Raw genomic sequence first — 27547 nt, 5'->3', positions numbered from 1 at the left:
TCTGTTACTACCCAGTTTTGTTCTGTCGTTTCAAATTGTAAAGCACAACGGAATATGCTGCGCTATATAAGAAACTGTCAATAAATAAATAATAAATAATGCAGAGTTACAAGCAAATCCTTTATTCGGAAGGATCTTGCATTTTTTCATACTCTGCCACGCTCGTAGCCAAGCGTTGGTTCCAGATATCTAACGTCATTTTTAGATGGTGGCCGGTGGGCTACAACATCCCATTTTATTCTGATCTCCAGTGATGACCACGTGTGGACCGTCATCTGGCCCATCAGAAATGCATTTTCCCTCAGTTAGAGTAACACAACTCTCCACTCCATGAGTGGTACTCAGTGCCAGCTTATATATAATACGTACATTTTAATTTCTATAGTATTGGTGCCTGCTGCTGAGCATACCCACATACATCATTGAACTAATCATGAGGACAGATATAACGGTACGATTCAACACACAAGCTCACTTCCCAGCTGCCAAGGTTTACATGATAGACAGAAGGGTTAAGCTGGCACTATGACATCACTCTTCTGCTTCCGGAGAAAAAAAAAAAGATTATCCAAAATCCTACAATTTGGTGGAGGCTTAATATGCTAAATCCAAAGCCACGAGCTGTCTCAGCCAGAGATAATGCTGCAATTGCTGGAGAAGCAGAAGGAGAAGGAGGTTGCAAAAGGGACATAGACAGTTTCTCATTAAAACATTTGTTGAGCTACAGTTTAGAGGTTGTATTTACTTGGTTTCTTGTGTAAATGCAAGTATAGACTGTACGAAAAATACTGAGCTTGAAAAAAACAACCAGTAGTATAGTTATTTTCCTTGTTTGCACCCGCACATGCCCGTTCAGTGCTACTTTCCTGGGGGCACTAGGATTAGTGATGTTACTATAAATCTTATTTCAACTTGGAACTTTAGGGGAGTACCGGCAAATTTGTATAGGCATACCAGCATTTGTTTTCACAGAAAACAAAAGTACCACTACCGTGCATGCTTAAGCACAGGATAGCGATCAAGGAGAATTCCCTTTTTGTCTGCCCAATGGTGTAGTGCCATTTCTCTGTGTTATGCACGGTTCCCTGTTATGTCAATGTGGCTGACTACGCAAGTGCCCCCATAGTTTCCAACCTTACATGCTTAGTGAATAAATGTGTTTTATTTTACAAAGATACACTAGAAAGGATTAGTGAAGGTGCTTTATTGAGGTGTAATAGGTTAGGTATATAATGTTTTATATACTATTGCAGTATTAATGTTGCCTAATGCTATGCACGATACCAGCTATACCAGCTCTACATTATGGGGTCATTACTTTTCCCATATAAAAACTCTCATAGGCCATGATGTGACCATGACGGGCAGAGTAATATTTGTTCATTTAATAATGGATTAGTTAAAGCTAATGGGAGATTTTCAGTGGACATGTCAGGTTGTCAGCCCAGCACCTTTTTTATTGCCTGCAACCAATGTGAGTAACTGGCCGGCAGTGCCATCACTCCTTTACAAAAGCTTATTCCTGGTTAAAAGTAGCAACTGTGCAACATCGGGATGCCGACAACAAGTTGACAATGACAATAATGATGACATTCATAATTACCACACCAGAAGGTTGGCATTCGTGGTGAAAATGTTGACATTTGCTGTAACTGTTAGGTTAGGGTTTCCGTTAAGGCTAGGGTTAGGGATACACACATTAAAAAGACAGTGTCGACATTCTGAACATGTCGATATCACATCAGTGTTGACATGATAAATGGCGACACAATATACCGAATATGAATGAACTGATAAATGACAATCCGCCTGGCCCCCCCAGGAAAGGATAATAGGAAGAGGAAAAGGGGATCTGTAAATGGTACACACTGTATATAAAATCTGATCTTTATTCAACTGTATCAGATTACACACATAACATATAAGCAAAGGGAAGTATTAAAATAAAGACATAGAAAAACAAAATGAGTGTGTAGATTGGAAATAATAAGTATTCTTTTATGCAGCCGGGTGTCTGACTTTCATGTCTTGTAATAAAGAAATGTAATATGTATCCTGATATCAGTGTCTGGTTTCTTGTGCAGGTGTCTGATCAAATATGTTGGTACGGTTTCAAATGCATTAACTACTAATCCCACAAATTGTGTTGATTTAGATCACTACTGATTATAGATGGAACTTGAGATTGAGATGACACTATGGGGCATATTCAATAGGCAGCAAGAAAAGCAAAAAACCCACACCTGCGAGGTTTTTCCTGCAGGTGCGGGTTTTTGCTATTCTATTAGGTGCGTGTTTTTGTAGAAAACACGCACCAGAAGGTTTTTTTTCACGCACCTCCTGGGCAAGCGTGATTTTTCCTAAAAAGATTTTAGGAAAAAAAAACGGGACTTGCTCTGACACCCCCACGGCACCCTCCCGAGGACTAATTAAGCAAATGGAAGTATCCAGTTAGCTTAATTAGTCCTTAATTACTCACCTTCCTCAGCGCTGTCTTCTGCATCTTCTTCTGCATCCAGCGTCGGGAGCCGGCTCTTCTGCAGCAGGGTGTGTATGTCAGTGTGTGTGCTGTATGTAAGTGTGTATGAGTGTGTGTGTGTGACCCCCGGTGCGGTGTGTGTGGCCCCCCCGGAATGGGCGCTGGGAGAACTACATCTCCCAGCAGTCCTTGCTCCTCCCATCAGCCCCCGGGACTCCCAGCAGCCCCCTCTCCAGTAAGAAGAGAGAGGGGAAGTCACTGGAAGCCGCGGAGACCCTGGCAGGTAAGTTACTTTTTAAAAAAAATTTACGCGGCGTGGGGGTTTTCATTCATGAAAACCCTGTGTCCACTGTTTTTTTAATTGAATCCTGCGGGTATCGGGAGCAGGCATACCAGTGGGATTCCGAAATTGGCCGCAAGGGGCGCAAGGTTTTAGCCTCGCTAAACCTCGCGCCCAATTGAATATACCCCTATGTCTCAGATATTGTTGAAATTTAAGTGGTTAAAGTGGATACAATAACAGTTCAATTGCAAAGAATACAAATATCCATAGCAAGATAATTTCAGCTGTTATATGTGTCACTTGTATCAGTGCTTGGTATCCTTTCACTCCATCATAATATATTTATAGTAATCATCAAGATCTGGGAGTAGTCTTTCCTAAATAGGTATTTTTAGCCAGATAATTGGTCTAATAGAAATTGAATATCTTATGCTTCACTATAACAGAGAGTAATAAATATTCTCCTGATAAATAGGTATGAATTAAATTAATTCCAATAATTTTGGTAATCTTATGGCAATAATTCTGTGTCAATGCAGATCTCCTGTGTCATAAGTCACTCTTATCCTAATAGCACGTGTATGTAGATCATTTGCATGGTATATATGTAGTACCGCTGTAACCGCTAATGCTGTCACTGTACCCTTATAATTAAGTAACACTTTAAGAAGGATCAAATCTCCCGTTATCAATCAATTCCAGGTAAGTCTATTATTCATACAGATAGGGAGGTGAGCCTAACAGTTCCTAAGTGTAACGCACGTAGAGACCAAGTCTCCCGTGTAGGGTAAGTCGGAGCTAGGTTACCAGAGTGTAAGGAGGAGTGAAAGTAATTCTATCAGCACAGATTCACATAACAACAATAACCAGATTCATTTAACAGACACTTGGCTGTAACTGCTGACGAACGTTTCGCAACACTGCTTTAACAGGAAAAGGGCAGTCAGGTCGGCACATGAGGGGGAAGTGCGAGAGCATGCCAACATGATTGCATCATCGTGGCCATGACCCTGCTATATAATGCCAATATTAACAGCTGGAGTCATGGCTACGGGAAGCAGTCGTAATCCCGACCGCCGGTTTCCTGCCTGTCTAATCCCGGCAAGGCACTGATGACAGGCATAGAAATCCCAACGCCTGTCTTTAGACCTACACCGGTAGCCCGACACCCGGCTTACTGATCGAAGGTAAGCTGAACACGGACAGCCGTGTGGGGGGAGGGTTAGGTTAGGGGCTCCCGGGGAGGGCTTAGGGTTAGGCACCCCCTCCGGGAGGTTAGGTTTAGGCTAGGGGAAAGGGGAGTTAGGGTTAGGCACCCCCGGGGGGAATTTAGGGTTAGGCACCCTCCGGGGGACTTAGGTTTAGGCTGCTGGGAAGGGGGGTTAGGTTTAGGCACTTAGGGGTGAATTAGGGTTAGGCACTTGGGGGGAGGTTAGGGTTAGGCACCCCTAAGGGTGGGTTAGGGTTAGTGGGTAGAATAGGGGTAGTGAATACTTACCTTTTGACGATCTGGATTTTCACCCCTGCCGGGCTTCCGCTGTTGGGATTTGAACCATACTGATTCCAAAGCTACGATGAAGCGATTCAGCATAAATAGCGTCCTAGGTCTCCCAGCCCGCCCACTTTAAATAGGAAAGTGTGCGGAGGCGGGTGGGCGGGAGACACTGCAAGATACTTGTATGCTTTTCTGGGCGGCCGGGACCAGCACCCGATTTTCTGAGGGTAGGCAAGTATGGATAAATGGCACTTTATATTTTATATCTTCCTTGAAGCTCTGACCATTGCTGTTAGACCGGTGCCACATTATCCTGTGTATACTGTATATACATGTTCATTTCATCAGCATGTAGTCCTAATGATGGAAAATGCTGGTTTAGGAATGCAATGTTACTTTAACTTAAAATGTAAATATTTTAAATTAAAATACCTGGCTCCCTTTGGTCCCTATATCTGGCCACTACTGACCACTCCAACTGGTGTTACTTGCTCGCCAGGAACTAAACCACTGTAATACAGGAGGATGACAGATTGCTTATGTTTCAAAATTTATAGTATAGTTTACATCTGTTTTCTCCTGTTTTGCCTGCTTTACATAATATCAGGCTGATCATACATACAAAGATTTATTAACAACATTCCTCCACTTTAGATATGTGAAAGATCTGAGATCTGATTTTAGTAGTGGTGAGAAATTATTAAGATATTGACAGCACAACAATAATGAAAATAATTTAGTGGCACAATTATTGAACAATTGATATTTCTTACACAAATCATTTGGATAAACATTGCATTAGTTCAGTGATATTTATAAACATCTAACCCCTCTTTCCAGATTTGGGAGATGGATTTTGACATTACTAATATGGACTATTTTAGATCAATCGACCATTTGCTCCCAAACACTATAAAACGGACAAAAATGGTCGTTCAGTCAAATAGGTTAATTCAAAAGGTTTTAAACAATTCATCTGAATGTCCGTTTGTTAATGCTCGGGAGCAAATGGTCGATTGTCATTTGTTGCCACCAGACTTTTGTTCCAACCAGCCAACTATATGGATGGTTGGAAAGGTAATCTTTTGTTGAATGGCCAACTTTATAGTGACATCAGCAGACTGAGGGGGAGATGTATCAAGTCTTGGAGAGTAATAAAGTAGAGAAGTTGCCTAAAAGCAACAAATCAACTTCTGTCATTTCAAGGACTGTACTAGATAAATGACAGTTAGGAGCTGATTAGTTGCCTTAGACAACTTCTCCACTTTATAATCTCCAAATCTTGATACATCTCATCCTTAGGAGGAAATTTCTAAAACCTTCTAAATAGTTGAGAACTGGAGAAGTTACCATAGCAGCCAATCAGCTACTACCTATCACTTATTAAGTATATTCTATAAAATGACATACAGGAGCTGATTGGTTGCTATGGGCAACTTCCGCACCTGTCCACTCTTTAGAAGGTTTGAGACATCACCTGACTGACAATGTAGCCTATCACCTTCATTAGGTAGCTATAGGCAGTTGCCTAAGGGTGTCGGGACCTGAGGGGGCAGCCCGCTGAGGCTGAGAGAAAATGAAGGATGTTTTTGAATTTGAAAGTGACTTCCTTCTTTCAGACGATCCTGGCAATGGCGACGGGTCTTATCAGCCGCGTCCACCGATATACGTTTTCTTTTCTCCTGCTCTGGGCTGCCCCCTTCCTCACCAGCTGACTGTGCGTCGTGCGATGCTGCCAGCACACAGCTTGCCCCTTGACTAGTGATGGACAGAGCTTCTGGAGAATAAGTTCCAAGCGTGGCCACAGATGTGGGGCACTTCCTGGCAATGTCAGCACTTAAATGGACTCCATGTGAGAGGTGCTGCATTGCATTGCTCTCAACAAACATTAAAGATCACAGCCGGCCAGTGACAGCGGTGATCACTGCACAGATTCCCAGCTCCAGCAGCAGCAGGGGGGGTTGTGTTACAGGGATGGAGACTGGAGAGTAGTGGAGGGAAGGGTGTCCTCTAATGCCAGTTATTAGCTGAAGATCATTCCTGTTCCTCTGGGTCCTCCCTTTGTTTTGTGTCACTTGCATTCCTGCAACAGTGCAACTGCACGTTATCCATCAATGGCATCTGGTCATCAGCAACAGGTACAATATGTTCAGCCTCCCAAATCTTATTAGCACTGGCAACAGGGACAACTGCAGGAGGGAACAAAACTGTTGTAATGTCTCTCTTTAAGAGAAGTGATGATCAGGTAGCTAGGACTCAGAGCAAAGGTGGGGTCAATACACTACAATGTCGACATTAGAATGTCAACATGGTGCAAACTGTTGACAGGCAACCTGCTCACAATGTCGACAACTGAAAAGTCACCATGTGAAATGTCGACATGCAGAGGATGCCGATGGTTAGGGGTAGGCTGCAGGCCGAAAGAGTTAGGTTTAGGCTGTGGGGGGATAGGGGGTTTGGGGGTGGGGGAGTAGCATGAAGTTTTGCCTAGGGTGCCAAGAAACCTTGCACCGGCCCTGCATATTAGTCATGTTCAGGAGGTACAACGGCTCCTCAAAAGTGGATGTCTCCTTTAAAGAAAGTGATCTAGGGGTCTATTTACTAAGCAGTGTTAGGAGAAGTGAAGAGTGAAAAGTGATAAGGTGCCAGCCAATCAGCTCCCAACTGTCATTTTTCAAACACAGTCTGTGAGATGACAGTTGGGAGCTGATTAGCTGGCACCTTATCACTTTTCACTCTTCACTTCTCCTAACACTGCTTAGTAAATAGATCCCATAGTTCCATACACTGCAAAGGTTCTTCCAACAAGGTGACTCAAAGGCCCATGGGAGGAGTGGCTGCTGCTGGGCAGACGCAGCAGCCCTCCCGAGGCCATTTTACTTGTAAACAGAATGAGCTTCTGCGCATGCACAGAAACTCATTCTGACTACTGCCTGATTGGATCTGGGCTCCGATCGCGGTAGCTGCGGCCGTCCCACTCCACCACTGGTCCTAGGCTTGGGAATCAGAATGCCCCTAGGCATTTGCCTATATTGCCTGTGCCTACGGCCAGCTCTGCCTACACCCTTTCTGTATACTTATATATGATCACAGAACTCCACAGTGACTCTTCTATCTACAGTAAGGTCTGCATTATTCCATAGATAGTACTGGAAATCCTACTCTAAGTCTCTAGTTACATTTGTCATTCATAGAAAGTCACATTGTGAAAGTCAGGAAAGGGACCTGCAAATTTGTCTTCTCTTTGTCACAAAGAAGGATCAGATGATCGTCTCATCTTACAGGTCATTCTAGTACTCACCATTTTTTGTACCTGTTTGTATCTCACTCACTAGGGGCTAGATTTACTAAGCTGTGCTTTTTGCAAGTTGCTGCTTATCATGGGCTTTGACCCTGACATTTAAAGTGGCAAGAATATTAAATGCCAACATTTTGGGTAAATTCTATTAAATCTAGCCGTAAATGTTAATAGAACAAATTATTTAGTGCAGAAGCTAATGGGAATATTGTCGCAATTTCTAGCTGCTCAATTTTACTTCTTTGTCTGTCATTCTCCTTTTCGTTTCAGCCGTTTTGCAACTGTCTGCATTTCTTTTAAGAACTTCATTGACATACTTTCTCCCCTATGTCTCTGTATCAGTCTCTCTGCTGGGTCTATATTCTATATGGTAATAATCATTTTTCTATTGCAGCTTATCGCAGCGATAGAAAATCTATTATTGCTGCAATTCATCTTTAAACTATCGCATAGCAATACTGGCTGGAATAAGAGGAGGGAAATGTTAATAGGTCAGCGCATGTGTGACCCAGCTTTGCTACCATACACATGAGCGGTGGCATTGAAAGCCCTAACTTCAGCTGCCAGTTCCACTGGTTGAAAATCATGTGGCTGGGATTCTGGGAGGAAGGGAGATGGTAAGCTCTTTTTTTGGACCTGAGCAACAGTTGATCATATGTGATAGAAGAGGAGAGTTAGCTTTGGGTCCTCTGGGTGCTGCTCTGCCTACGCCTTCCCTATAGACCGCCCACCCGCCCTACAGTCCACATGTTCCGGACGCCATGGCTTCACACTACGCCCCTGCATGGCATACACTACAGATTATGTATTGCATTAGAGAAAAACGGTTTAGTGAACATTCCATTAGGGCAAAGATACTATCTAGTGCATAAGACAAACATAAATATGTACAGGTTGAGTCTCCCATATCCAAATATTCCGAAATACGGATTTTTTTAGCATGACTGAGATAGTGAAACCTTTGCATTTTGATGGTTCAATGTACACAAACCTTGTTTAAGGCACATAGTTATTAAAAATAAAGTATAAAATGACCTTCAGGCTTTGTGTATAAGGCAGTGGTTCCCAAATTGTGTACCGCGGCCCCCTGGGGTGCGTCGGGACACTTGCAGGGGTGCCTCAGGTTGGTGGTCCAGCACCAAATCAAATTCTTTATGGTCAATGTAATGTAAATATGTGGACAAACAGAAACGCAAACCTATCACCCACTACATGAATGAACCTAAGGATGACCGGTCAGCACAATTTACTTCACTTTAATAAAAAAATTTCTGAATTTCTCATTAACAAACTTTTGGCTTAGGGGTGCCGTGAAAACAATTCTGATGCACTAGGGCACGGTGATTCAAAAAAGTTTAGGAACCACTGGTATAAGGTGCATATGAAACATAAATTAATTTCATGTATGTACACAAACTTTGTTTGAGCCACAAAATTATTGAGAATATTGTATAAAATTACCTTCAGGCTGTGTATATAAGGTGTATACAAAACATAAATGCATTCTGTGTTTAGATTTGGGTCCCATTCCCAAAATACTTCACTATGGTATTGTATTTCAACATACAAAATACCCCTGGTCCCAAGCATTTTGGATATTGGAGACTCAACCTGTAATTGGTATAGCATGCTATATTTGACAATAGCATACTGTTACAGCAAATGTTTCGCACAGAACACTCACAAGAGATGAGCGGGTTCGGATTTCAGAGATCTGAACCCACCCAAACTTAGCGATCTGAGCCTAGATCCAAGTCAGCTCGGGTTTTCCCGCCTGACTCGGATCTCAAAACGAAGCAAAACGTCATCATCCCGCTGTCGGATTCTTGCGGGTTTTGGATTGTATAAAAGGTACCGTGATGGCTGTGGAGAGTGAAGAGGAAGGAGGGGGCTGTGCTCTGCTGTTGCTATGTGTTTAAGGGGCTGGCTACTGTTGTCACTTGTCAGGGGCTGGCTGCTTAATGTCCATCCATACTGCATAGGGGCTGGCTGGCTGTTGTCACCTGTCATAGGGGCTGGCTGGCTGTTGTCCACTCCGTCCATAGTAGAGCTGGCTGCTGTGCTGTTGTCCATAAAAAAAATAAAGAAATTGTTTTTTTTTCTGTGTGTGTGTGTGTGTGTGCGTGTTAGCCACACTTATCAGCAATGTAGCTGCGCAGGTTTGCTGCCTGTGTCTCTTATCAAGTGGTTGCTGCCTCGATCAGGGTGCTCTCCCCCCCAAGTGTCCCGCCAAATATTAATCCAATCAATGTTTTTATTTTTCTGTGTATGTGTGCGCATTAGCCCCACTTTTCACCAGCAACATCCAGTAGCTGCGCAGGAGTGCTGCTTGTATCATTTATCAAGGGGCTGCTGCCTTGTTCAGGGGTGCTCTCCCTCCCAAGTGCCAAAAAAAAAAATCCAATCAATCAATCAATTTGTTTTTTTTCTGTGTGTGTGCGCATTAGCCCCACTTATCACCAGCAACATAGCTGCGCAGGGCTGCTGCTTGTTTCGTTTATAAAGGGGCTGCTGCCTAGTTCAGGGGTGCTCTCCCCCCCAAGTGCCCCCCAAACATTTATCCAATCAATGTGGTTTTTTTTCTCTGTGTGTATGCATTAGCCCCACTTATCACCAGCAACATAACTGTGTAGGGGTGCTGCATGTGTCGTTTATCAAGGGGCTGCTGCCTCGTTCAGGGTGCTCTCCCCCCCAAGTGCCAAAGAAAAATTAATCCAATCAATCAATGTGTTTCATTTTCTGTGTGTGTGTGTGTGCGCATTAGCCCCAGTTTTCACCAGCAACGTAGCTGCGCAGGGGTGCTGCCTGTGTTGTTTATCACAGAACACTCATAAAAACTAGAGATGAGTGGGTTTGGATCTCAGAGATCTAAACCCACCCGAACTTAGCGGTCCGAGCCGAGATCCAAGTCAATTTGGTTTTCCCACCTGATTCGGATCTAAAAACGAGGCAAAACGTCATCATCCCCCTGTCGGATTCTCGCGGGTTTTGGATTGTATAACAGGTCCTGTGATCACTGCCATTTTCATTCCTGCTGTGGAGACTGAAGAGGAAGGAGGGGGCTGTGCTGTACTGTTGCTGTGTGTTTAAGGGGCTGGCTACTGTTGACACTTGTCAGGGGCTGGCTGCTTAATGTCCATCCATACTGCATAGGGGCTGGCTGGCTGTTGTCACCTGTCATAGGGGCTGGCTGGCTGTTGTCCACTCCGTCCATACTAGGGCTGGCTGCTGTGCTGGGTTGTGCTGTGCCTGTTGTCCTTGAGTGCTGTGTTACTCTATATACTAGGAGCTGTGCTGCAGACAGGCGAGGGGAGCTTCAGTGGCTCCTATGTCACTGCAGTCCATATGGGGTGCTGCTGTGTTGTCGAGGGGGTGCTCTGTCCATCAGGGGTGCTCTTCACCCACAGTATTAAAAAAATAAAGAATTTTTTTTTTCTGTGTGTGCGTTAGCCACACTTATCAGCAAGGGTGCTGCCTGTGTAATTTATCAAGGGCTGCTGCCTCGTTCAGGGTGCTCTTCCCCCCAAGTGCCAAAAAAAAATTAATCCAAACAAACAATCAATGTGTTTTTTTTCTGTGTGTGTGCGCATTAGCCCCATTTTTCACCAGCAACGTAGCTGCACTGGGATGCTGCCTGTGTCGTTTATCAAGGGGCTGCTGCCTCGTTCAGGGGTGCTCTCCCCCCCAAGTGCCAAAAAACCCCACATTGATTGATTGATTGATTGGATTAATAATTTTTTTGTCACTTCGGTGAAAATACGTAGTCCAGTGAAATTTGGGGTACTTGAAAATGGGTCCTAGCATATTTTTATGTTAAAAAGTTTTATAAAACGTGAAAAACTCATATTTTGCATGCACCTAGAAATAGAACAAGATTCAGGAGAGTTTAATGCAATACATTACATACGAACAAGGTTTTACAGTCACATTTTACAGTGACAAAAAAATTATTAATCCAATCAATCAATCAATTTGGTTTTTTTTTGGCACTTGGGGGGGAGAGCACCCCTGAACGAGGTAGCAGCCCCTTGATAAATGACAGACAGCACCCCTGCGCAGCTACGTTGCTGGTGAAAAGTGGGGCTAATGCGCACACACACACAGAAAAAAAAACACATAGAAGCGAAAAGCCATTTTCCGTGGAAAAGTTTCACTGATCGCGGCTTTTCGCGTGGTCGGAACTTATCTTCAAATTCAATTCCAGACAGTTTTTGCCTACGTGGAATCAATAAATGTAATAGGCGAAAAAAGATTTGCCTAAGCATAGCAGGAGAAAAGAATTGCAACATTTTTATTTTGAAGTGCAAACATGGGGAAACCACTCAGAATCCTTGGGACAGCCCCCAAAGGACCACTGTGTCAAAAAAGAACTTTCATTTTTGGGGCGAGAAAGTACAAAGTGGGGGGACAAGCATAAAAACTAGTGAAATAGACTTCTTAGGGGTCTGCAAGGATGGATCAGGTGATTTTAGGATTGCAGGTGCATGCAAAATGTGAGTTTTTCACGGTTTATAAAACTTTTTACATAAAAATATGCTAGCACACATTTTCAAGTACCCCAAATTTCACTGGACTACTTATTTTCACCAAAAAATACTGCTTTATGCCATTCTTCACCACTTTAACAAGGACGCTAACAACAAGGATTTTAAACAACTTCAGTACCCCAAAGGGTTTTATTAGGGCTATTGGAACACTTCTACATTGTTCCCCTATGTTAGTGCATCATTTTGGGGGGTTCAGACTGATTTCCCCAATTCTCACAGTACTTTCCGCCTGTTCTGCATTCGCCGCTTGCCTTTTCGCCTGGTTAGTAACTGAATAGGGCGAAAAGCGGGAACGTGCACGGAAAGTTTTCGCATCCAGAACACGCGATATAGGCGAAAAGTCGGGCAGGCGGAACTTTCTCGCCGATGCAAAACTAATACCGCCTTTAGGGCCTCATTCAAAGATTTATGCAAAGCCGATATTTTCGCAGATGGATGGACTTTTTGCTAATGCGCATGCGCGAAAGCCACACTGCTCATGCAGTGATTGTACTGTGATTACTCTCGCACATAGGAACCACTTGAATAGTGAGTGACAGGTAGCCAGCGTTTGGGAGTGTCGGGAGTCAGTGCAGACATGTTGGACCGTTTAGTTTCATGGACATAAATCAGCCATTGCGATCACCTTCACAGCATGAGAGCTCTCTGTGTGTCAGGAGAGCCGCAGTGTTTGCGGCTGGTCAGACTTACATGCTGCCTGACTGGACGATGTGCGCTGATAGTACCCATGTATTCGCTGTTGAACGTCATAGGACGGATATGAGAAGGCAGCAGTGGCCGTCCCTATGCTTGGCTGTGCTTTGGAAGGCATTAGCATATTTTAGCAACTGTGATCCGTGAGAGAATGCAGCTGCGATTGCATTACCGTAAATCTCTTAATCAGACCCTTATTTATTAACACAGCTGCCATTGGTTGTCAAGTAGCTGCCAGTGTCCCAATGATATCACTGAAAAACATTTTTATTCCCTAAAGAACAGGAGGAAACCTGACTGCAGCGTGGAAATTGGGAAACAGTTTGCTTTAAATGGTTCTTGTTAAGCCAACCTTGAAATTAAACTCAGTAATTTCTCTCACTCTTCTCTCGCCACTCCCGCCCCCACACTGAGTCTCTCTCCCCTCTTCCCCTCCATCTTTTTAACACTTTCCTGTATACTATTTCACAAATAGGAACGTCTGCTCAAATAATGCAAATAAACCTAATACCATTCAGTCTCTGCTAACTTTTTACTTAATCCAGAGGTTCCCAAACTCCGCCATTACAGTCCATGTAGGATTTCTATGCTTGAGCACAGGTGTCGTAATTAGTACCTCAGTCAATTGGATCTAACCATCTGGACTTAAGCATGGATAGCCTTACAACCTGGACTGTAATGGCCGAGTTTGGGAACCTCTGGCTTCATCCATTCTGCCTAAACCCTTTAGTTCCTCTTTAAGAAGTTTAGGTTCTTCAATTAGGTAACACAATGAACATATTGAGTAGATAATCCTAAATCTCTTTAAACTATGACAATGCAGATTGTAGTGAATGCTGAATGAACGCCAGCATACATGCAAATCTGAATGACTCTATTTATATTTTGTCTATTTATAATCGTTAAAGAGCTTTCTCTCCACAGAAATACCTGCTAATACGTTATTCTGTGGTCAACGTAAAGCATATTAAGGTTAAGCCAAACATATCTAAATCTTGCATTCCCTGAACTACTGTACTAGTGAAAAATAGGAGTATATTCACTAAAAGGCTGGCTTTGCAATTGCCGTTTACAGCAGTGATTGGAAGTCACTTATACTGTAGTATCACTGCCAATCTGCAATCTATCAATAAATTATCGCAGAGACACTTGAGAGTTACCAACTGCTTCAGTGATACTGGCCCAGAGGGATAAAGGTTATATTATGATTCACATCAATCACAGAGCATCAGCAGCTCAACAGAGCATCAGTGTGAGTGACTTTGCTGGTACTCTGCAGATCTGATATGTAAAAGTAGCCAGATTCTAAAAATGTGGTTTGGTGCATCCCTACTACTCACACAACATACTAGCCATTTGCACAAAAGTACATTATTTATAAACATTTTTTCACTATGCTCAATGCCGCTGATATTATAATCCAATGACATAGAGAAGACAGATTCAGTAAACATTCTAGATTTAAAATAAAGATGGCAACTGAAAAAAGGCAATACAAAAGTACACTGAAGTGCCAAAAGTCATGGGATAGAAGTATACAAAGGTAATGATAGGTGGTGCCACTGTAATGTGACGTCTTGGAAATGCCCAGACCTGCATCAGTTGTAATCTGACATCTCGTTGAGTCAGTTTGAACACCGGCTAGGCTGCTCATGGCAATGCAATGTGAATTATCAGAGGTCGAATGAGGCATGATAATGGGTGCCCGACGGATGGTACATTCCATTTCCGAAGTTGTGTGGACATTCAACATTCCTCGATTTAGGGTGCCCAGTTGTTTCGGGCTGATGGCAGGGTTCCGTATGGTGCAGACCACAGGAGGCCGTAGACCCCAGTTGTCAACAAGGCTCCGTGCAGGCTGGTGGTATTTCCATAATGGAGTGTTCACGTGGCATGGGTTGGGTCCGCTGGTCCGCCTGAACACGTTATTGACCGGTAACCGCTATATTGCATTGCTTGATGACCATTTGCAGCCCTTCATGAACTTCATGTGCCCCCACAACAATGGAATATTCCAGCAGGATAATGCATCGTGTCATCGGTCCCAAGTTGTCCAGAATTGGTTCAAGGAGCATTCTGGACAGTTCCGACAACTGGTGTGGCCACCACATCGGTCTGACATGGACTCAACTGAGCATTTATGTGACGTGGTGGAGAGGTCCATTCGCACCCAACATCCTACATACAAATATTAGGGAGCTGTCACAGAGCTATCTAGGTGTCATGGGTTAACATCTCTGCAGAAGTCTTCCACCTACTTGTGGAATCGATGCCACGTTGAGTTTCTGCACTTCACCGTGCTAGAAGGGGTCCTACACGATGCTAGGCATCTATCCGATGACTTTTGACACTTCAGTGTATAATTCTATTCATCACGTTAGATACATTTCATACATAATAATATATAATTATGAAAATGTGGTCAGAGATAAGAAACCTCTATAGAAGATAAAATATGGTCTATTCGTAAGAAGGCTATAACCATATTAGGAGTAAATAACGATGTTATATAGATGTGTACTCCTACACCTAGCGTCAATATGGCACACAGCGCGATATGCCCGGTGCCACTGAACTGTGGTGCAATGTGCCGTATTTTTCTTTATATTTTGCATCTTACTTGCAGCGTAGATGCAGCGACAGACCAGTGACAGTGTACTAGAGACGCTGGGCTGTGAATTTAACTGCACAGGATTTAGTTTTAAACAAAGTCGCAGATGAACGGAACTTGGCGTGAGAAGAAGCCGCGTCCGCAGCATTGTAGCACTTCATATACAGATTCAGACTCATTCGCACACAGATGTACAAATGTCGCACATGAAATTGGTCAGTGCAATCTAGCAAAGTAGTATTGTCGCTTCCAGCTGTTTTATTTATGGGTATAAGATACAGATTTTGAGCGAGAAACATGCTTGGTGCGACTGAGTCACATGGTACCTGACGCGCTGAGAGGGCTCTTTGGCGCAACTGAAGCCGCAGTATATGAGAACACAACTGTATAGAAACCGCAATGCAAACTTAAACCTGTTAGTGTCAAAACTGGAAAATTGCTTCATGTTTTATTAAACATTTCCATTTCCTCAGCCTAGCGTAGATCAGGTTTATGAAATTAAACTGATTGACTGCAATGGGTTCCAAAATTTGAAATTCAAGACTGGCATTATCTTAGTTTTCTAGTGTCCAACAATAACTGGTGTTTGTTTCTCATATCAAATTGCTAGTGGGTTCTCTTTCATCTTAGTAAATGATTCCCAAATAGCCAATAAGTGGGCAGAGAGAGCAAGCGACAAGTGTTTCCAGTATGTTAGTGCATAAAGTTTAGTGGTTAGGATAATTACAGCGCGGAGTGTTCTTAAAATAAGAAAACAAATTTTTTTTTTTGCATCATAACTTTGTATCCCCACTGGAATGAAAATGTAAAAAGCATGATGGAGCACCTTGCCATGAGGCAAAAGTGATAACTAAGTGTCTCGGGGAACAAAACATCAAAATTTTGGGTCCATGACCAGGAAACTCCCCAGACATTAATCCCATTAAGAATTTGTAGTCAATCCCTCAAGAGGCGGGTGGACAAACAGAAACCCACAAATTCTGACAAATTCCAAGCATTGATTAGGCAAGAATGGGCGGCCGTCAGTCAGTATGTGGCCCAGAAGTTGACTGACATCATGCCAAGGCGAATTGCAGAGGTCTTGAAAAAGAAGGGTCAACACTGCAAATATTGACTCTTTGCATAAACTTAATGTAATTGTCAATAAAAGCCTATGACACTTATGAAATGCTTGTCATTTTACTTCAGTATACCATAGTAACATTTGACAAAAAGGTCTAAAAACACTGAAGCAGCAAACTTTGTGAAAACCAATACTTGTATCATTCTCAAAACTTTTGGCCATGGCTGTACATCATCCAGTGACTCACTATACATCATCCAACATGTGTATTAAAGTGTATCATAATAGTACTCTATCCGGTAACGCAAGTGGAACAGTCACACAAATTGCTGATCACAGTGATGTAGTGATAATGCTCCAGTTGGGAAGATAATCATTCTGCTGACAATAGCAAATGTATTACAGTTAAAGGGAAGTGGATTTGGCCTTATTGGTGTTCTGAGCAAACAGTAAAGAAACCACTATACTGTCCTGTTTATAGCACACAAAAGATGACAATGGGGCTCCAGTGTCTCCATGTGTGATGTGCATGTGACAGACATACTACGTGTGTCTTACTTGTAGCAAGTTCTGTTCCCAGAAAGTGAGATTAACATAGCATTTCCCCTAGGCTGTTTTAGCGGGGCGCGGCGCCCTGCCCTCCTTCTGGAGGGCAAAAAGCACCCTGCCCTCCAGAAGAAGGGCAAAAATCGCCCTGCCCTCCCAGCCTGCGGGTGCCGTCTTCACCCGTGGGTCGCAGTGTCCCGCGGGTGGAGAAATGTGCGGTGACCCGGTCACCGCCAGAGAATAGACGCCGGGCGCATGTGCCCGGCATCAATTCTCACTGTCTGCAGTGCTTGGGGGCTGCCCGGCCTGTCCGTAAGTGCCAGGCACGCCCCCAAGTATGATGAAAAGGGGACGCGCACAAAGCTGCCCTCTCTATCTCCGGCTCCCTGCATGCCGCCGGAGCTAGAGTGAACACTATTAACAGTTGTATCTTTGTCATAGCAAATAATGCAGAGGTCAGTTTATAAACTATGTAGACAAAAGTGATTGGACACTCACAGTAAATAGATCAACGAGATTTTATTGACGTCGGTACTTTGTAGGTCGACCACGTGCAGTGATTACTGCAGACACCGTTCTTGGCAAACTGGCCACAAGTTTCTAGACAACAGCAGACGGTATGTTTTGCCATTCCGCCTTAAGTACAGTGACCAACTGTCACACTGAAGAAGGTTGAGTAGGCCTAGAATGCACCCGTCGCTCCAATTCGTCCCAGAGGTTCTCAATGGAGTTAAGATCTGGTTTCTGAGCTGGCCAGTCGATCCGGGTTACCGAATTTTCTGTATACCAGTCCAGCGTCGCCCTGATAACATGACAGGCGGCATTGTCGTCCTGATAAAAACATTTGTTGTTTCCATAGAACTGCAAGTGCATGGGCCTCCCTACCAAGTGTTCTTGTTGAAGCCGCCACATTAGTGGTCATATGGAACTCGTGTGCAATAGTATGCATTTCGTTTGCACGGGGGTGTCCAATAACTTTTGTTTACATAGTGTATTAGATGACTGAGAATTCCCAGCAAGAGTCTAGTTTCCAGTTCATGAGAATTTGGGGCCTATTCCTCATCCTGTATGCGTTTCCGCATGTTAAGTAACAATCCCATTCCTTATTAGGAGCTACCTTGTATTTAGCAGACTCTGAAACCTGGAAGTTTTTGCTTCTGTGAACCTGCTCCTTCCTATGGAAAGGAGGTCTGGGGTTTTTTCGAAGATGGATCCCTCTGCCGCCTCCGCAGTGAGTTCCCAGCGGCTATACGCATGTGTTAACTCCGGTCATGCACAGTCAGCAGGAAATACAGTTCTAGAAAATGCAGAGACAGCTGCTCTTTGGAGCAGGTGTCCCCACACAGGAGAAATACTGAATTCCTCTGTTAGGCATCCACCACTGCAACTCGTGGCCCCCAATGAAGAATAGGCCCTTATTTCACAAGTGAGGTGATGATAAATAGTAACTAGGGACCTGATTCAAAAGCCGCAGGACTTAGGCACTAGGCTGAAGGTTAGGGTACTTCCTGGCCGGTGTCGGTATTTTAACCCAGTTGGGATGCCAGCGCCGGGATCTTGAGTGCCCGCATCCCATATCCAACTCGTGGGGCAGTACTGTTAATAGGATCTATGACCACTGAGCATATCTCCCAAAAAGGGGTTGTGGCCTATCACAATAGGGGCGTGGCCTAGCAACACATCCCGTTTTCATCACTAAGGGGTGTGCCCAGCATCTCCGAGATGCTGGGCTGTCCCCGGGCTTCCTCCCGTACTGTGAATAGATGCTGTGCGCATGCGCACAGCATCTGTTCTTGCTCTGCATACCCACTGCTCTGCTATGCAGAGCAGCGGTGTATGCTCCCCCCAACTTCCCCCCCGCCGCGGGACACTGTGGCCTGTGGGCGGCACAGTCCCAAAAAAAGGGACTGTCCCGCTGAATGCGGGACATTTGGGAGGTATGATTGAGGGGTCTATTGCAATGGAAGGTGGGAGGCAAGTTTACAATTGGGGCCTATGAACAAAAGGGGGTGCAATAAACTATTTAAATCTAAAAATATTTTATAAACCTTATTAAATAAAAAAATAATCATCAATTTCTGACGTTTTTTGGAGGGGGGGGAACAAACCGTAAGTTAAGTGTTTAAAAGTCTTATAGCGGGAGATGTACAGTATCAAACTTTCTAAAGTGAAAAAGTGGAGGTTTCCCATAGCAACCAAGCAGCTTCTAGCTGTCATTAGCATAGTCTTTAAAATGGCATTTAGATGCTGAATGGTTGATATGGGAAATTTCTTTACTTCATCTTCTTTAGAAGGGTTGATACTGTACATCTCCCCCTGAACATTTTAGTGTCAAGCTAGGAAGGAGAAAATTGCCTGCATGTTGAACAGATAATCTATAGAAAGAAATGCATACATAATGGAAGATTTAAACAGGCTGCGCTTCCAAAGTGACAAACTAGGTAGATTTGTGGCTTTAGAGCCAAGCGTGTGAAATTTTAATGAGGAATTCCTACCCTCAATAAATGGACTTTAAATGATGTCTATAAAAGAAATAGGTTGTAATAAAATGAATCTGCTGCTAATCAATGAGAAATGACATAGTCTGCACGGGTGAAAGCACACTCTTAATGTGGCCTAAACTTTCCAAGATGAAAGCCTCTATGATAGTTAATAGCAGCGTTCCTAGATTTCTATGGTGACAATAAATTTATTTTACACTATGATGGATCAAAACTAATGTTGTAAGGATGAAAGTCACAATAAATAATTATCATACTGCAGCTCAAAGAGTACAATGCCCCAAGCACTTTTGCACAAGGACAATACTTAAACAAAAGCATCTTGCTAGTATTGTTAGGTCTGGGGTTACAGACCTAACAATACACTAGGTCTTATTTCCTTTGGATCAGTTGCCTTTCTTTTTAAAATCTATAGAGGTTTTAATTTCCCAGTAGTGTATATTACTCTTCTCCAAGGCTGCCGTGTCACCTGGCGTGACTTATCACTAACTTTACAGAAAACACTTGTGTGATTGGGGTGATCTCCTAAGTCTAGTTTAATTATGCATGAGCCATTGCTAACGTATTATCTTATACTTTTCCTGTTCTGGAGCATTATCTGTCCATGTAGAGCTTCTATTTGTCTAATAACAATAACTTATTAATAAAGAGCAACTTTAAAATGATATAAATAAGTAAATAAAGTACAGTCGCGCCTAGTTTACAGTGGGCAGTGAGTGCATTATCCAACACATAATAATAATACTTCAAACATAAACTTAATATCACATTTACCATACAGCAACAAAAACATTATCATCTGTATATAAGAAATCTACACAAAAATATCAACAATATTATTACTATTATTATTATTATTATTATTATTATTATATGTATGAAACTTCTGGTGAACATAAACTTCTTTTCACCATGCAATAATGAAATCACGCCGTGAAAAATCAGCAGAACATGGTTATTATGCACAAACTTGCGTAAAGTCACCATTTTGTCCTTTAAATTTTCATTACTGGCAAGCCGAGAGTTAAAAGTGATTTATCCAGATATACACTGTTCTCGGATGTACGTTTATTTCGGAATTGTTCTAGATTTTAAAAATAATAATTATATATATATATATAAATATATACATAATATTTGCTTTCAGAGGGATTGAAAATACAAAGAGCCTTGTTCTTGTATGCACAATATAATCCTGCAATTTATTTGTTTTTGAATCATTCTTATTGTCTCATCTGTTGTTTTATTATCCTAGTATTATGCTGTTATGAACTTTACATTAGCACAGTGCGTCCATGTCTCTTGCTGAGTGTTTTAAGCCTGTGTTAGCGTTGATGCACCTGCTCTTCCTTATTTTATCCTGCCTCCCGTTCTCCCTCTTACCTGCTGATAGTTCCATTCCTGGGGGGCAAAGTTGCTATCCACCACTTCAAACTGGAAATTGGTATGTGGCACCTGGTGAAGAATGTATGTCCACCAAGATGCACGGTATCCATGACTTAAGCTCATGGCTCTTTCAGGTCCACAAATAAATACAAACAACAAAAAAAAGAGAAAAATCAATGTAAAAATAAGGAGAAAAAAAAAAACTAAGAAAATATTCCTTGGACGAGGCTGTGCTAGTGCAGATATCTTAGTTATCAATGCTCTGTATGCATCTTGTTAGGAGCGACTCCAACCAGTAGACATGGTGGGAACTGATGCTTCTGGGCTATAATTGCTTATAGCAAGCAGAGCAAAGAAACATAGAGGGAGGAGTCAGACATGTAGGTCTATCAGCATCCACTGAGATGAAACACAGTGATGGAAGAATAAGGAAGGGAGTAGCAGCACCCCCCAGTGGTTTATTAACAAATCTTCTATTAATTAGTTGGTCTCTGTGGTTTGTTATACTGAGTTACAAAGACCATTTAGTAAGACATCTGACCTCTCCCAGGGGCTGCTACACAAAGTATCAGCATGAGTTTTGTGCTGGAGATTGAGGACTGAATGTAACTTAGCAATGTTCATATGCAATAAAATCTGACTGTATAGAATGCATTCTCAACACTTAGAAACTCATTACAGCAAATAACACATTACAAGACAAAAAAAAGGCTTTCAGATACACAAAGTACATGAAAGGGCTGAACATAAAATATACATAAAATAAAAATGTACACACAAAAAAAACATATTGCAGTAAAAAAATCAGAATAGCATACTGCATTTAGTATTTTCCAGAGATGTATTACTGCAGAGCTGGTGCATCTAAACACACTTTTCATGTAAAGTGAATTTAAGTATAATCTATGTCTTTTCTTCTTCCTTTTTAATAAATATTAAAGGGCAATGTAGAAAAATAGTACAATAAAAATTCCACAGACACAACATTAAAACTTTGGACAGTTCCAGAAATTAAGATGGTTGGTAATTAAAGCATGAAATAACAAACATTAATGAAGTAATCATAACAATAATTTAAAAGCCAGGGCCAGGTCTTACTAAAAATTTTACAGAAAGCTCTCCTGATCAAGTTATTGGTCCCTGAAAATCTCTGTGTACTGATTTTTTGCTAGCTATCAGTAAACTTACTGATCACCAGTAAAAAAAAAATGTCGTTTTTTTTTCTTATTAGTAATAAAAATATATTGATCAGTAAAAATATGATATCAAACTAACACTGCTAAATTTCAAGTGAGATGCTTAATAAACCGGTTCTTAACACCTTAGATTTAATTTCTAAATTGCATAAAATATTAATAATTTTCCCTAATTATCAAGAATTTTTAATAAATTGACAAAAATAAATATGTAGAAGGGTTTACACCCCTGGTGTACAGTGCATTGTAAAATTTTAAATACCTTATTAAAGGGCATATTTATAAATTATCGGAACTTGTTCCAGATAATTATAATTTCTTATTTCCGCTTTTCGTGGAAATAAGAAATTAAAGATCACCTGCATTTACCAATTTTTATATTCAGGGACAAGGGCTCAAATGTGTAAAAGTAATCTAATGTGATCACTTAACCTCCAAATATACAATGGTAGCAAATTGTTAATGTATACTATCAAAAGTATAATGTTGGCCTATTATTAATGTGGGTTTCCTAAAAAATGTAGGTTATTAATTATTATTGTTGTTATTTAGTAGTAGTAAAAATAATAATAATAGTAATAATAAGAAGAATAAAAATAATAATAATGTTACTTTTTGGCACATTATATTTTTATTTCACTACGCTGGTGTAACAGATATATACAGGCTCGGATTGGGGTGCCAGGGATTTGGGTAAATCCCTGGTGGGCCCAAATACATTGTGTCCATGCCCCTTTCAGTAAAGGGGCGGGGCTTAGCTGGCCTCAAACAGGGGGGGGGTACGCTGCCATGAGGGCCTAACAATAGGCGAGTGAAACTTCAGACCCTTGCCCATGCAGCCCCCAGCCGTCCGAAGCCCTGCCTATGGCCAATGAAGCTCTGCTCACCCGCGGCGGCCGAAGCTCCGCCCACTTCCCTGGTAAACTAAGTTCCGACCATTTACCCCCGTGATGTCACGCACAGCCAATGGGGGGAGGACCCGAGACTGCTGCAGGCGCTCACCAGTCACTGCATACAAACAAAGAACAGAGGAGCCAGGTCCATCCATTACTGAGAGACATATCTTCCCTCTGGGCAGGTAAGTGTGACTGGTGGTGTGAAAAAATGTTTTCATGTTATCTAAGCTGGTTTGTATATGTGGGGGGAGAGGAGGGTGGATTTTTTTTACTGGGGGATGCTGTGTTTTAATATTTTTTACGGTGGTTATTAATGTTGTATGTAAGTGTCTGGGTGGGGTTTATTAATAATGTGTGTGTATAAAGGGTGTATTTATATTTGTGTAAAATGTGGGTCACCGATGCACTCTGTTTTATTTCACGTCAACTACGACACTGTATTATATAGAGAGCACTGCGACACTCTGTATTATATAGTGAGCACTGCGAAACTCTGTATTATATAGTGAGCACTGCGACACTCTGTATTATATAGTGAGCACTGCGACACTCTGTATTATATAGTGAGCACTGCGACACTCTGCATTATATGGTAGTTACTGCGGCACTCTACTATATGTCAGTAACTGCGGCACTCTGTATTATATGGCGGTCACTGCGATATGCTGTAAATACATGGCGGCCACTATGGCACTCTCTGTATTATATGGCGGTGACTGCAGCACTTTATATTACATGGCGGTCACTGCGACACTCTCTGCATTATATGGTGGGAACTGTGGCACTCTCTGTAAATATATGGCGGTCACTGCGGCACTCTGTAAATATGTGTCAGTCACTGCGGCACTCAGTGTATTATATGGCAATCACTGCAACACTCTGTATTATATGATGGGCACTGCGTCACTCTACATTATTTGGTGGGCACCGTGACACTGCATTATATGGTGGGCACTGTGACACTCTCTACATTTAATAGTGAGCAATGCGACACTCTCTGCATTATTTGGTGGGCAATGCGGCACTCTGTATTATATGGCGGTCACTGCGGCATGCTGTAAATATATGGCGGTCATTATGGCACTCTCTGTATTATATGGCAATCAGTGCAACACTCTGTTATATGATGGGCACTGCGACACTCTACATTATTTGGTGGGCACTGTGACACTCTGCATTATGTGGTGGGCACTGTGACATTCTCTGTATTTTATAGTGAGCAATGCGACACTCTCTGCATTATTTGGTGGGCACTGCGGCACTCTGTATTATATGGCGGTCACTGCGACGCTCTGTATTATATGATGGGCACTGTGTCACTCTGTATTATATGGCGGTCACTGCGACACTCTGTATTATATGATGGGCACTGTGTCAGTACATTATTTGGTGGGCACTGTGACATTCTCTTTATTTTATAGTGAGCAATGCAACACTCTTCCTTATATGGCAGTCACGGCAACACTCTGAATTAAATGGTTATCAAAGCGACACTTTGCATTATATGGTGAGCACTGCAACACTCTGCATTATATAGCGGGCACTGCTACACTCTGCATTTTATGGTTGGCACTGCGATACTCTGTATTTTATGGTGGGCACTGCGACACTCTGCATTATACGGTGGGTACTGCGACACTCTGCATTATATGATGGCATTGTAACACTCTATATTGCATATATGGCGGGCACTTCGACACTCTACATTATATATTGAGCAATGCGACAACTCTTTGCATTATATGATGGGCACTGTGGCACAGCAGGCGCTGGCACCTTAATGTAATGGGACTAACAATGGGTTATTCCCTCACCATACATACATTTCAGACATTACAATGCTGATAGCTGTATCCAAGCTAGCCCAAGGTGACTGGAGCTACAGCTTCAAAACCCTATGCCTTCTGGAGACTGGACATAAACATTATTACTTACCTGGTTTTATTTTAAACTATAACTAGAATATCAAATTCTGTGTTACTGTTGTTATTTTTTATTTGGCTCTGGACCTGTGAATGTTTTTTACATTTTACTTGTGCTCCTCTGCTAGCTGGCCACACCCCTTTAGCTTTGCACCGCCTCTCTTCAGTGGGCTCCTACCATTGCATTCCCCCTGTGGGCCCTTCATGTCCCAGTCCGACACCAGATATATAAAAGTATAATAGAACCATAATACAATAACTGTTACCTTGTGTCATGGAATAACAAAATAACAATACTTATGTAAAAACATATAAACATGTAATTATACATTTGACAATACATAAATAAAATTTAAAAAGTATAAGACTAAGTGCCTGATATTGAGTTGCACGCAATTCGCACGCAATGCTGATGTTCATGTAATTGAGCCATCTTGATCTTGAAAAGTTCTTAGTGGGGAACTAAACGCGTTGATCACACTCTCACTATCTTAATACCTGCCAGTCATTGGGGACCACTCTCTGCTTAGCTCACATCCAGTGGCAGTGTCATGCTCCGGACTACTAAAACCACTTTCTTACCTCTCCGGTGCCTGTCCAGGATAGCACAGAGGTCTGCTCACGCTGCACATTGCTCCCAGCTGGTGCGGAGGTCTGTCTGTCCTGCTCCTGTCCTGTCCGCCCAGTGTCCTGTTACTGATCATGGAGATGGCTTTCCGCAGCCTCTTGCTCACAGCGTGTTTTCCCAGCATGATGGCACACAGGCTGCATGCCAGAGTTCCCTCCTAAATAACAGTATGGACGTAGCCATGTTGGAGTCTGTCACCTGATGCTCTTCCTCCACTCAGAGCGCTGCTCCCAGACCAGCTGATTGCAGCATCCAATCCCTGGAGATCCTCCCCTATAAATTCCATTTCCTGACTGGCCTCTGTTGCCAGTACAACATCACTTCTTGCTGAAGTTACAGCTTAGTGCTGAACTCCCAGGTACTCTGTATCTAAACGGTCCCAGGGCCTGATTCAGACTTGGGAATAGAGTGAGATATCTCTCAACTGATCTTCTTGGTGAAACCATGCTGCACTGCAGGTAGAGCAGATTTAACATGTGCAGAGAGATTTAGATCTCGGAGGAGTGTGTCCAAACTGACATCTAAATTGTAGAGTAATAATAAAGCTTTGCAGTATTTGTGGGCTACATGCAAAAGCAGCCAGTATTTACCCCACATGCAAAAAAATTATGTATTTACACCCCTTGCATTGCAATATGGTTTGTTCAGGTTTACAGTTAAGTGGAATGTCTCTCTCTATTTCCAAGTCTGAATCAGGCCCCCAGTCCATTACATCCAGTTCCTACAGTATATCTGGTAAAAAAAGTATCCTATACCATCTTGCAAACCAGTCTGGTTTTTACCACTGAGACTTGTTCTTACAACCACCACCGGTTCCAGCCGCTACCTCCAACCATCGGTCTCATCCAATGTTTCCAACATTGGACTCTTATCAATTAAGTTCCTCAATTCACCAACATCGGTTCCAGCCGATCAAGTACATAAATTCATCAACATCGGACTCATATCAATTAAGTTCCTCAATTCATCATATCAGTCTCAAGCGATCAAGTTCATTAATTCATCAACATCAGACTCTTATCAATTACTGTAAGTTCTTCAATACTTCAACATCGGTCTCAAACTGATCAAGTTCATAAATTCTTCAACATCAGAATTAAATCCATTAAGTTCTTCAAATCATCAACATCGGTCTCAAACCGATCCAGCTTTCAATCCAGCATCATTGGTCCCAATACGATTCTGCTCATTCATTCAGTATTATCATCTCCAGTTCTCATTCCAACCTGCTGTTTAATAAAGACATTCTATTTCTGTCCTCGTCTTCGGGCACATCATCCACTGCCGTATCTCTATCTCCTCACATCATTACATGAGGAAGTCCTGGCTCAAGCCACCCAAGTTCCTTCACACATTTCTGATTTCCCCTTCAGCCTCCTACGCCTGTTCCTACCCAAACCAACCCTCAGGCGTGACAGTTTGTACTGGTCCCATGAATCCAGCCGAGAATCAGGCACAAGCTGCTGTGTGTACACTTGATCTTGTTGCTCGCCTAGAACACCAAGAGTCGGCACAGGGTCAGGTGGTACAGTTCCTCCAAGAACTGACTAACCGGCTGGATAACATCCAATCCACTCTGAGAGGCTCAGGAGATGCCACTTCATCCATTCCAATTTCTCTGGTTCCAGTTCCTCAGTGGCACCTCGTCTGCACATTCCTACGCCTGCAAAATTTGATGGGAACCCCAGAAATTGCAGGGATTTCTAAATCAATGTGAAATACAGTTTGAGCTCCAACCCAGCAATTTTCCTACAGACCGTACCCGCGTGGCATATATAATCTCCCTATTATCTGGATCCGCCTTAGCCTGGGCTTCACCGTTATGGGAAAGATCAGATCCCATTCTAACATCTTACAAGGAATTCGTTACGGCATTCCATCAACTCTTCGGTGAGCCTGGGAGAGTGTCATCTGCATTTTCAGACCTTCTATGGCTACACCAGGGTTCAAATTCTGTAGGCTAGTATCTGATGCAGTTTCAAATACTGGCATTAGAACTCTCT

At 42.5% G+C, this 27547-nt stretch overlaps 1 protein-coding gene across 2 annotated transcripts in view; it reads right to left on the bottom strand.

The window, feature by feature from the left end:
* The window catches only part of TTYH1 (tweety family member 1), a 201824-nt gene extending 180610 nt beyond the window's left edge, over positions 1 to 21214 (bottom strand). For both annotated transcript variants that reach the window (XM_088450912.1, XM_088450913.1), the window contains exon 1: positions 20900 to 21214. In XM_088450912.1, the coding sequence (XP_088307038.1) occupies positions 20900 to 21025 (126 nt within the window). In that variant the 5' untranslated portion in view covers positions 21026 to 21214. The remainder of the gene's footprint in view (positions 1 to 20899) is intronic.
* Positions 21215 to 27547: the final 6333 nt, after the last annotated feature.

Source organism: Taudactylus pleione, unplaced genomic scaffold, assembly GCF_031769625.1.
Source record: "Taudactylus pleione unplaced genomic scaffold, aTauple2 ptg000535l, whole genome shotgun sequence".
NCBI lineage: Eukaryota > Metazoa > Chordata > Amphibia > Anura > Myobatrachidae > Taudactylus > Taudactylus pleione.
Note: the sequence above shows the minus strand (reverse complement) of the source record. Positions and strands in the feature narration are given on the sequence as shown.